The sequence below is a fragment of the Aplysia californica genome, unplaced genomic scaffold (genome assembly GCF_000002075.1).
Source record: "Aplysia californica isolate F4 #8 unplaced genomic scaffold, AplCal3.0 scaffold00004, whole genome shotgun sequence".
Lineage (NCBI taxonomy): Eukaryota > Metazoa > Mollusca > Gastropoda > Aplysiida > Aplysiidae > Aplysia > Aplysia californica.
The window spans coordinates 2,058,979-2,070,880 of NW_004797274.1; the positions used below are offsets into that span (position 1 = coordinate 2,058,979).

General features: G+C 39.9%; 1 protein-coding gene across 1 annotated transcript in view; it reads left to right on the forward strand.

Annotated features, from left to right (window-relative positions):
• LOC101863310 overlaps window positions 1–11,902 on the forward strand; it is a gene marked incomplete in the record, with an annotated part of 84,742 nt that overhangs the window by 22,191 nt on the left and 50,649 nt on the right. Inside the window, 2 exon segments of the mRNA XM_013079794.2 lie at window positions 369–603; window positions 9,371–9,416. Coding sequence (XP_012935248.1) covers window positions 496–603; window positions 9,371–9,416 — 154 coding nt within the window.

Below are 11,902 nucleotides of genomic sequence, written 5' to 3' on the forward strand. Positions count from 1 at the left end.
GAGAGAGAGAGAGAGAGAGAGAGAGAGAGAGAGAGAGAGAGAGAAAGAGAGGGAGAGAGAAAGAGAGAGATGACTACAGTGGCAAATGGGTCGATTTCCCTTTTATGTGAAAACCGTTTGCTTGTCATTTAAGGTCACTAATGTTCTTTAATCTTTGGGTTTGAATCTGAGTAAAGAGAAGCACATCGACACGATAACGGTCACAATATTATAGTAAGACAGAAATAACAGAGGAAAAGAAAAGAAGCAGGACATACTAGTGCCGCCCTCCAACCACCCGCTAGGGTATGTTTCGTTGGACATCAATCTCATCATACACATGCAAGACAAGCCAATCAAAGCTCCGCTTTTTTTCTCTTATTCCCCAGGTTCTGATAAATTGTGTGAAAGCCTCGATCCCCACGATGGCAGGGGCTTGTGCCTTGTTGGAGACGAGTTGTAAAGTTCTGTCATCGTAACCGTGGAGAATGTAGAAAGCGGAACAAGATAAAGAGGATGACCAGGATTTCTTGGCCAAGCCACATCGTGCTGGTGCTGCCGGCAATCGTGGTTGTGCATTGCTCCTGGATCGCCAACACCCCCGGATGTTTTGATGGATGCTCTGTAAGTCTTTTCTCAGTTTATTTCTATTTGCTTGTTTTTGTTGTTGACTTCTTGGGTAACACGCGTCTGTGTATTGTCACTATTATATACGGTTGTTGTTAATATACTGTTGAAAACCCCCAAAAACAAAACAAAAAAACCCCCCTAAAAACATGACACTCACTTTTAAAACTGAATTTTTAAAATAAAACGAACCTAATGAAAAGAACAAAATAAGGCAATGTTCTGGCAGATGATAACAATACACACGTTCTAAACGTTAGCCCTGTTGAACAAACCGAATGTCCTGCACAAACTTTTAAACAGACTGGGGTACCCGAAAAGTCAGTACCTGATATGAGCATAATTTGCGATGATCACTGCTCGGCATCGGGAACCCATAGATGCAATTAAGTTTGCAATATCATGTTGCGGGATGGTGTGCCACTCATGATGGAGTGTTACTAGGAGCTCTGGAAGAGTCTGAAGTGGTGGATTCCTCTGCCACACCCTTCGATCCAACTCGTCCCATAAGTGTTCAATTGGAGACAAAAACCGGTGAACGGGCAGGCCATGGTAGAGTCGGAATGTTGTTTGCACATGCAGGAAGTCTTCACATACCCGTGCAACATGCGGACGAGCGTTGTCCTGCTACAAAATGCCATAATTAGCGTTCAGGTATGGAACATGAGGAAGCAGGATCTCATCCCTGTACCTTCACCCGTCACTCTGTGCCGGCACCACTGGAGACGTTCTACCACGTTGTGTGCGGTCAACATGTTACGTCGAACTGGTCTTCGAGCAAAGAGTCCTGGCTCCCGAGGACTGAGACGATTGCAGACTTTGTGGTCAGAAATGTGTCTAAGTCCAGGGATTTGAGCAGCTGTAGACGTTGCTGTTGTTGTTCGATCTCGAAGGTGGCGTACACGGATAAACGATCATGGGCCGCAGTAGTGACCCTGGGGTCGACCTGACCTAGGCCTGTCATTATCACTTTCAGTGTTATTGTTTCGTGTCCACAACGCAGCAATGGTCTGTCTAGACCCGCCAAAGTGCCTTTCCAAGGCTTGCTAGGTCATCCTTACTTCCAGTCGTCCAACTGCGTTATTGCGTTAAGCTTCTGTCAACTTCGGCATTTTCCAGTAGTCTACAGTTGTGTTACATGGACCGTCTGAACCGTAGTTGTTGTGGTTTTTTGTACGAAAGTGGGAGATGTTACAGAATGCTGAGGTGAAGTCCACCACTGAGCACGAGAAAGTGGTCAAGGCTGCCATTATGGATTCAGTAAAAACTCACCTATACGGACGTTTTGATGCGTACTGCACGTGATTATTAGTGTTTTGGCGACAACACTTGATCCTTTACAAAACTCTGTCCCTAATATTTGGTTGTTGTTGTTGTTGTTGTTGTTGTTGTTGTTTTTGGGGGGTGACATTCAAAATTGGCATTGATGTTACTTTTACTGAGAGAAAACCCGTTATGGGATTAAAGTATTCTGGCCTCAGATCTGCTCACTTAGAACATTATTTTTAAAAGAGTAAAAACTCCGGGTTAGGAATCTCCCGCGAAAGCATTGTTATATTTGTTTGGATGGGTGGAGAAGAACGATTTTGTTTTCTTTTGAAGGTAAGTTATATCTATACGAAAGTTTTCAAGTTTGTACCGGAAGCAAGCCAAACTGTGTCACATGAAATTGAGAGATAGCCATAAAGACTAGTGCATAATGTTTAAAATTAAGTGACACCGAGGTTTTCCATTAAAAAATGGCATGTGGTTGAGCATTCTTTAAACTTGTATATTCGCATCTGGTTTTTCCTATCTGCTTGGTGTAGCGGTTAACCGCTTCACCATCGCACGTAAAAAATCTGAGTTCGATTTTCGCGTGAAGCGAAGAGGTTTTTAAATTTTTATTATTTTTAAATCGAGTATTCCCGTCTGTCTGTGGAGGCGTTGCATCTTTCTCAGCCTGGGTTGGTCCAGACAGGCTGGGTCGAAGTAGCCCACCTCCTAAATGATCTAAATTGTGTCAAGAGGGGCGCTAAATGTCTACAATGATTGTATTTATCTATTTGGTTGTCCACCGCTAGCCTGGTTTTGCTTAGTACAGTGTTCTGGGTGTACTTCCAATGATTGTTAAGTTTATTTTGTATATTATGAACATCTGGATCGGTGTAATTCTTTATGGATACTGAAACGTTATAATTGTAATTGCGAACATTGACGCGCCCATCAACTCAATCTGTTTGAAGGAGACTTTGAGAAAGTGGGTTGCCCCAGCCCTGCCTGACAGGACCACTCCTGGAAGTGCGGAATGCATTCCAACGCAAAAAAAACTGGATAAAATAACGTCTATTTTTTGTTTTTAATAAGATTTTACGGCACTAGCAACACAGTTGGGTCATATACGTGCCAACAATTAAATGTGTTGAAGGAGAGCAACATACGCAAAATAGAAGGATATGTTTGATAGGAAAGAAGGAGCAAACCACACCAGAACACCTGTCAACCATCCACAAAAAATAACTTCTGCGTGAAGGAATAGTACTGGTGAGTGTAAAATAAACCTTTCCCTCGAAAGTGTTACCTGAGCCCTGACAATACCACCTGGTTGGCCAAGTAAATCATTATGCTACCAACATTACAAACTCGCTTGGTTTCTGTGATTCTGATTCGACAAAGTCCACACTCTGGCATCGGATCAGAAGAAAGCTGAATCCGAATTTGTTGTACCGGTATCTCTGCATAATCAGATAAGTGTGCACCTTCCGATGCACATTGATTTGTGTAGCGGGCAATTTGCGGAAATCATAATCATTCTGAAAGAGGCTTTGTTAGAATATACACAGAAGAACTCTTTTTATTAAGACGTGCCTCCTTTTCCTATGGCATCTTTGTTAAAAGAGCTGCATCCCTAATATAGATCTGCAGCAATCTCTAATCGCCTAATTATATTTCAAGGCTTTGTTCCTCTAGTATGATCGGATATTAGAGCATGTATTTTGATGCAGTTTATTGCTTTTACTTTCTGTTTGGACCTCCGAGATACTGATTGTGCATCAAATGAAAAATACCCAACTCGCGGTACACTACATATTTCACAAAGTTGGAAATGGTACATTGTATATTGCTTTCCCCACAAAGGTATAAGAGAATTACTCTTTTACGAGTTTCACATGTCATGTTGAAGACAACTTTGAATAACTTAACAATTAACGGTAATGCGTTTTGGTTTTAATAACCTAATCACGTATTTATTGTGTGGGGTGGGTAGTCTTGTCGCTCATCATCATCCAGTGCTAGATCTGCGCAGACATCGACGATCATGGTTCTCCATTCATTCCTTTGCTCGGATGCTCCTAAAAAAGCTTCGTTTCCCTGATCCTCCCGCGGTATCCATTTGTTTAGGTTCCATTAGTAGGTTGCTCTGGGCCTACCCCTGCCTCGTTTGCCTTCAATTTTGTCACTGAGAGCTAGATTTTCAAAACTTTTATGTCTATTCACTCGCATTTTCCCTATTATTTTGGTTCTGAACGGAAAGAAGATCGACTTAATCTACGAAGGTTTCGCCTCTTGAAAAACACCACAGTGTTGCAAGGGAAGTCACACGTGTTATACAAGTTAGCAAATTTTGTGCAAGTATTTATTACAACTCTACTTTTTATTCTTCTTCCCGGGGGCTCTCGTGGTCTAGAGGTAATGGTGTTTGCCTCTCATTCAATAGGTCCCGAGTTCGAATCTGGACAGCGACGGAAAATTTTCTTCTCTAAAATTTTCTCCTCCCCCCTCCTTTCGTGCTCACTAACCATATTATTCTGTCGTCTGCTATAGTTTCCACTTTCGGCCCCCTCCTCCCCCCCCCCCTTTTCTGGGCTCTTTCTGCTGCCTTTTTACTGCTGCTATAGTCTCCACTTTCTGTCCCCTCCTCCTCCCCCCCCTTTCCCCCTCCTCCTACCCCCCCCCCCCCTCCTGTGGGCTCCTGACTCTTTCTGCACCCGTTCTACTGCTCTGCTACTCATCCACACCCCTCATCTTATGGTGGGTAAGATCTAACACCTAGCCTTCTCGGATAAGGGTGAAAATTCTCGGAGGTCCCATGTGCAAGTTGCGCTCGTTTAAGATCTCTTGGTGATCCTAAAATCCATAACAGTAGGCTTCGGCCGCCACCTAGGAAATATTCAAAATTTCCTTCCAACTGGAACGTGTTTGATGTGTCCCGCGTGCTCATGACCTAATGCATTTGCGAGCGCAGTAAAGCACTTATACCCCCCCCCCCCCGAAAAAAAAATCAACAAACAAACAAACAAACATAAAACATTATTCTTTCCTTGGTCTTTCCTAAAGGCTTTTCACAAAGAGGCGTTGTTGGTTTCATTTTTGCTGCTTGTTTTTTTTTTGTCTTTGTTTTGTTGCGTTTGTCACATTTTTTAGGGGATTTGTTTTTTAATATGTCACATCGTTTTCGTATTTTCTGTCATCTTTTCCTTTTCGCCTGCTCTTGCCCTAAGTGACCTTTTAGGAAAAATGTTGACTTCGTGCTCCTTCGGGTTGTACTTTCAGCTTGAAGGCACTGTTAAACACTTGAGAAAACAGGCCCCCAGCATTGGCTAGCAGAAAAATACTAAAGAAAACAGAGAGGCGATCTTATTTTTCCCTCGCCGGCTGGGTAATCGTAACAAAAAAAGCTTTCGAAGGGCCCTGCAAAAGTAACTATTCTGCCAAGCTAGTCTACTGTGTTAAAGTTAAAGAAAACTAAATATTATTATGGTGTGATTGTCAACATGGTTATTTTTGTGTGTGCGGGTGTATGTGTGTGTTTGTGTGTGTGCGTCTATGCGTTCACATTTTATTATGTGTGTGTGTGTGTTCCTGTGTGTGTGTGTGTGTATGTGCGTGTCTGTGTGCCGTGAGGGTGGTATGGTTTGGGGAAGTCAAGGATCATGAGTGAGTGTGAACGATACATTGTGAATCTATCGTGTGTTATTTTAGCCCTCAGAGCGTTCGTCATGTTCTCTCTCTCTCTCTCTCTCTCTCTCTCTCTCTCTCTATATATATATATATATATATATATATATATATATATATATATATATATATATATATATATATATATAATATATATCTGTCACTCTCTCTATCAATCTATCTATTTATCAATCTCTCTATCTCTCTATCTATCTATCTATCTATCTATCTATCTATATATCTATCTATCTATCTATCTATCTATCTATCCCCCCCTCTCTCCCTCTCTCTCACTCTCTCGCTCTCTCTCTCTAAAAAATGATTTTCCTCAGCCAATGAGCCAATCACTCACTCTTCCGTTCACAGTATTTCAATCGATTCATCAAACCACACATTCCCCCATCCATCACTACCACTGTCCCTCCCTACCCCCTCCTCAATTTATCCACCCATCCACCCAAACATCCATCCATCCATCCATCCATCCACCCACCCGTCCGTCCATCCGTCCGTTCATCCGTCCGTCCGTGCATCCATCCATCCATCCATCCATCCATCCATCCATCCATCCATCCATCCATCCTTCCATCCATCCTTCAGCCCTTCAACCCATCATTCTGTTTATTATTCAATAAGTAAAAAAATGCATCCAGCGATATTACATGTTGATCAGTCAAGTATTCAGTCAATGAACGCTTTATTTACCTACTGGTCAATCATACGACAATCTCTGAACTGATCAATTAATCTCTCGATTAGTCGATCAATTTATCAGTTTGTCCATCTATCTGAATGCCCCCCCCCCCTTTACGGCTACCCCCCATTAACAAATTAATGTGTAAATGGTTGTTAGGGTAATATAGTATTTATTCTACAAAAAAATAACGTTTCATAAGTTGCCTAGGTCAACGTAACCGCTGGTCGCCATGGGAATAGCAGCCATCTTGGAAATATGAGCAACAATAATGGGATTTTTTTTAAACACCATATCAAAAGTTTCGTGACTAGTCTAATTTTTCCACCTGCTTTGTTTCTTGTCCATTCATTTTATATCGTAAATGGCTGGCTAGTTTAAACTTTGCTGTATTGATTTTCGTTCCTGTGGTGGAGCTTCAAATTGGTCCATGCCATGTTGCTAGAAACAAATTTCATTTCGTTGTCAGTTTTTGTTTTTGTTGGGGGGTTTTTCTCAGGAAAAATCAGCTTGTTAACATACTGTAGTAAACACCACGGCTTTAGATTCACAGATATTTTTTTTTAAAGATGATTTTAAGAAATTAAGAAAACTGAAAATTAACCATAGAATATGTATTCAAGAACAGCAAATGAAAAATATCTACTGGAAATGGTATTGCAAGTATCATAGTTCTAACTGTTTAAATACCGTATACTACGCATTTACCGGGTGTGTATTCTCAAAACCTTATTTCTGTGAGTACATCTTTGGTTTACTAACTCGTCGAGGACGCGCTGATTTTGGATACTTAAAAATAGATGCTTTACCTCGTTACTCATGACAATTTTTTCCTTATTCTGTTTTTTATTATTTAAAACATTGAAAGGCAAGCATTAATATGTATACTATGAAACATGAACATTTGTGTTGCTTACTTGTGTTGAAGGTTCAAAATATGCTGTAACATTGCCTTTAGTTTGAGCTGGTCGGAAATATGTGTCCATTACGTTGTTAAAGAGTTTAAAAAGTTATGGTGTCCAAAAGAAATAAAAAATATACTGTTTGACAATTCATCGGGAAGCCCTGTAAGTACAAGGTGACCAGGGGGCTCTCCTGGCCTAGAGGTTAAGGTGTTGGCCTCTCATTCAAAGGTCCCGGGTTCGAATCCGGGTAGCGACCGAAAAATTTTCTTCTCTAAAATTGTCTCCTTTCACCTCGTTTCCTGCTCTCTAGCCATGTTCTGTTGTCTGCTTTCATTTTCACTTTCTGCCCCCACCCCCTAACCTCCTTTGCCCCCTCCTCAGGGCTCCTGACTCTCTCTGCAGCCTTTCTACTGCTACTCCTTGGCTCCTCGTTACTGCTGTCTTTCTGCCACACCCCTGATCTTCTGGTAGGAAAGATCTACACCTAGCCTTCTCGGACAAGGGCGAAAAAACTCGGGGGCCCGTGTGCAAGTTGCGCACGTTAAAGATCCCTTGGTGGTCTAAAATCGATAAGAGTAGGCTTCGGCCGCCACCCGGGCAAAATTGAAAATTTCCTACCAACTAAAAATATTAGGTGTGTCCCGCGCGCTCATATGACCTTATGCAGTTGCGAGCGCCGTAAAACACTTTACAAAAACAAACAAACAAGGTGACCGAAAAAATATCATTGTCTGTCGCTAAAATCTGAATAGCTCAATCAATTTTGTAGTATTTGATGTAAAACGTCGGTTTCATAAAATTCAACTCTGCGAACGGAGTGGGGTGTCTCGAAGTTTAAAACAAATTGAATTAGACAATCTAAAGTGATAACTGGTTGTTTTTTTACTTATGTTTTTTATATTTCTTTGTTTATTTATTCGTTTGCTTGTTTGTTATTGGGGGAAGAAGGAGTTGAAGCACCGTTTTCGTTAAAAAGGAAGCTTAATTATTATTGCGGAAAATTAAAACATACCCAATTCAAATATATCAGTTCTAGTTGTTTGGCGTCTTCCAGAAAAAATGAGTGCTCTTTAAAAAAAAAAAAACTGCAGTTCTTTAACAAGCCTGTGTTGTTAATTTATTTCCACCCATCTTGTCATAACCTTTCTTGTTATAACGATTCTCTTTGAATATACCCACATTTTTCATTAATTCAGTGACGGCATTCTTGGCCGAACCACTTCGAAGACTGAGCGTCACAGCAAAAGCCTTGTCTTTTAAGGTCTAAAATGTTTCAAATGTTAAATCGTGAAAATGATTGTGTTTAATTCAGCTCCGTTTTTATATTTCCTTATTTTTCTCAAAATAAGATTTATAATTAATTAAAGTGACACTGCGGTATTTTTAAAAAAAATCTATTTTTAACGTTGATATAAAAAATTCGTCGTTACTTTGTCCCTTTTAAGTGTCTAGGGCAATAAATTATAAACAGGTGTGCTTTAGATACATTGTCGTAAGAAAATATTCATGTGAAATTTGCACATATTATGTCCCCAACGTTTTTGTATATTATAACTGTTAATGTTCAATTAAATCAATCTATTAAGTAGTAACTATTTTGGAAATATAATATACAGACATTTTCTTGCGTTATCAATCTACGTATCAAACGAACCACTTCTCTTACAACATGCAGGCGGATGTGATCTCCTTGAATTACCGCAGTATCCTAGTTCTAGCTGGCCAACGGTTCAAAATACCGAATAGACCTACGATACTTAAGAGGAGACGCAGATCTACACTCCCGAAAAAAATTTCTAAACGAATTACTTTTATTTACTTTTATGTAATTGTGCAAGAATTTCATAGGTAAATAGAATGTACTAAGGGTGAATTTGTTGATTTTTTTTCTTCTGAAAAATGTGTCTCTGTGGCGGCCAACTTGGATTTTCAAACGAGTTTCTTAGTGCGGAAGAATTTCATTGAAAATATTAAACCTACAGCCAGAAATTTGACACACAAGTGTAAACCTATATTTAACAAAGCGTTGTTAGTAGTTGGCGGGTGCTCTGGTGTGGTTTGCTCCTTCTTTCCTACCGAACGTCTATCGTCTTTATCTCTCCTCCTATTTTGTGTATTATGTTACTATTTTGTAACACCTCTGATTTTTACCTAATTGTGTTGCAAATACTTTAAAACTCTTACAAAAACTAAACTAAACACATTGCTGTTTTCTGTTACCTTCCAGGATCAAGTCAACTGTACAGTGGAACAGAGTCACAGCTGTAATAGAAGTGAGTGTTCTTTATTTGTGTTACGACGCAGTGGAATCAGACGCTCGTCAAGTTTTGGCCATATGGGGTTATTCACATTGGCTTATTCTAAAACTTTGTTCATTCGCTTTGCTTTTTTATGAAAAAAAAACTATCCATCTTGAATAGAAGTCAAGATATATGCAATTGAAAAAGGGGAGGGTTATCTTGTGTCAAGAATAAAATTACCGAGAAAATGGCCGCGAAAGTTGTTGACTTCCAAAGCTTGAGTGCCATTGGAAGCTGCAAATCAGCATGTTTCAGAAAAATCGCACAAAAATCTGTTTTTAAATGGACATATAAAAGCTGCTGAGCCCCCCCCCCTCCCCCCCCCAAAAAGAGAGAGAGAAAGATAAAATAAATATTGCCTTTCTGTTGGAAAATGCCAGTTTCTTTGTCGAGCTACTGATTTCACTAAAATGCCTCACGTTTTTTGGGGGGGTTTTTTGGTAGTTGTCCTGTAAATGTAAACTGAGTGTGGAAGACGGTGAGCTTGTATAACTAACTTATCTTTTCCAACTGTCTGGTAAATCGGCCTCTTTTTATAATTGGTCTCAGCCCTACATCACAACCAGCATGGTGTCTGTCTGCTTGTCTGTCTGTCCGTCTATCTGTCTTTCTGTCTGTCTATTTATCTGTCTTTCTGTCTGTCTGCCTGTGTGTCTGTCTGTCTGTGTGTCTGTCTGCCTGCTTGCCTGCCTGCCTGCCTGTGGTGAACCGAGAATGTTATTGTAATTTCAAGGCCCTGGCTCCCTGTAAATCCGGAAATTAGTTTGCTGCAAATTTTAGTCCTGTGATGCTGATGTCACAAATCTCTCTGTCGAACGAGGAACCATTTCCCAGACTAAGACAATTTTACCTGTTTTAAATTTCCAGCATGGTTTGTCTCTCTCTCTCTCTCTCTCTCTCTCTCTCTCTCTATCTCTCTCTCTACTAACTGAAGTGTCTTTAGGCCATTCCCAAAGGGGGGACATTATTTTCTCGTTGTATTGCACAGTAGAATTGTAAATGGGCTGATTCATCATGTCACGCTCATAACTGGGCCTAATCTACAGCAGGGAACTGCTGCTTTTTGTTTCCTAATCCTTACTATCATCATTTTCCTCTACTTCTTTTGTATGTTTGTCACACTCTTGTGGCCAGCTATCTCCGGGGTGCCTTGATAGTCGAAGCAGACTTTTGTGCTGTTGAAGCTAGAAAGGTGAGCAGAGTAAGTCTGATTCCCTGTATAGACTTCTCTGATGACATCCACCCCTTGGCGCTCATGTGACCTTATGCAGTTGCGTGCGAGCGCCGTAAAACCTCTACTTAAACTAAAAAAGTAAACTCTCTCTCTCTCTCTCTCTCTCTCTCTCTCTCTCTCTCTCTCTCTCTCTCTCTCTCTCTCTCTCTCTCTCTCTCTCTCTCTCTCTCTCTCTTCCTCTAATAATTTCGGCGTTTTATTACAATTAATACTTCGCGCGTTATAAAGCTTCAACCATAGTTACCCCCTTTTAAACTAGAGTCCGTACGAGGTTACGTGACACGGACACATTTGAGTTTGTTGGCGGCCATTTTTAATGTGGCTACAAAGTTTGTTTACATGTGAGTGGGCGTGTCTCTGCTCTTAGTCTTACGTGTTTTATTTGATTCTAACGTTATGTTTTGATTCAAAGCGATTCTCTTAAAAGTGCAAGCATGTGAAACTTCTTGTCCCTTTCTGGATTAACGTCTTACTGTTTCTGTTAAGCAGTTCAGTGATGTCTGTTTTCTTTTATTACATCATCTATTTTTAGTGCATAATATGTCTTATAGAAACAAATAGTCACTCCGGATTTCTTTTTTAAAACATAAAGAGCCATCAGTACGGTTCTGTGCCATGTGAAATTAAGGTTGACTTGCAGCTAGATCTTTTTCACAATGGGCAGGAAATTTCTTTATCAAACTGAAACAGTGTACTTTTTATTGTTTTGTTTTATTGAATGTTGTCCAAAAACACCTTAGTAAAGGTTTTTGTTTCAGTTATCACTACACTGAGTAGAAAAACAATTGACTAGGCTGCAAAACAACATTTAAGTTCACTTTTTTTATCTTTAGTGAGTCCAGAGTTGTCACAGTTGTTTTACTAATGTCCAAAATTAGTCTTACTTAAAGCAGCAATAGAAGGAGCTTTAGTATAAGTGCTGTATATGGTCTACTTTAGTTCTTAAAATCAATGTAAACCAATGTTTAATACCGACATAAGAAAACACAACTTATAATTTAGTATACTGTTTTTTAAAGTGAACATATAAATGAAAAATACAGTTTCCTGTTCAAATGTCACAAGGTAAAGTTTAACTCGATTTTAAAAATACCAGTACATGTATTCATCATTTGTTTGACTGAATTTGCTTTATCAAGAGCTTCATTGCATTCCTACACCTAAAGGCTGAAAAACTCTGGAATTTTTTTTCCTATGGCTCATCCTGATTTAATTTAATGCCAAA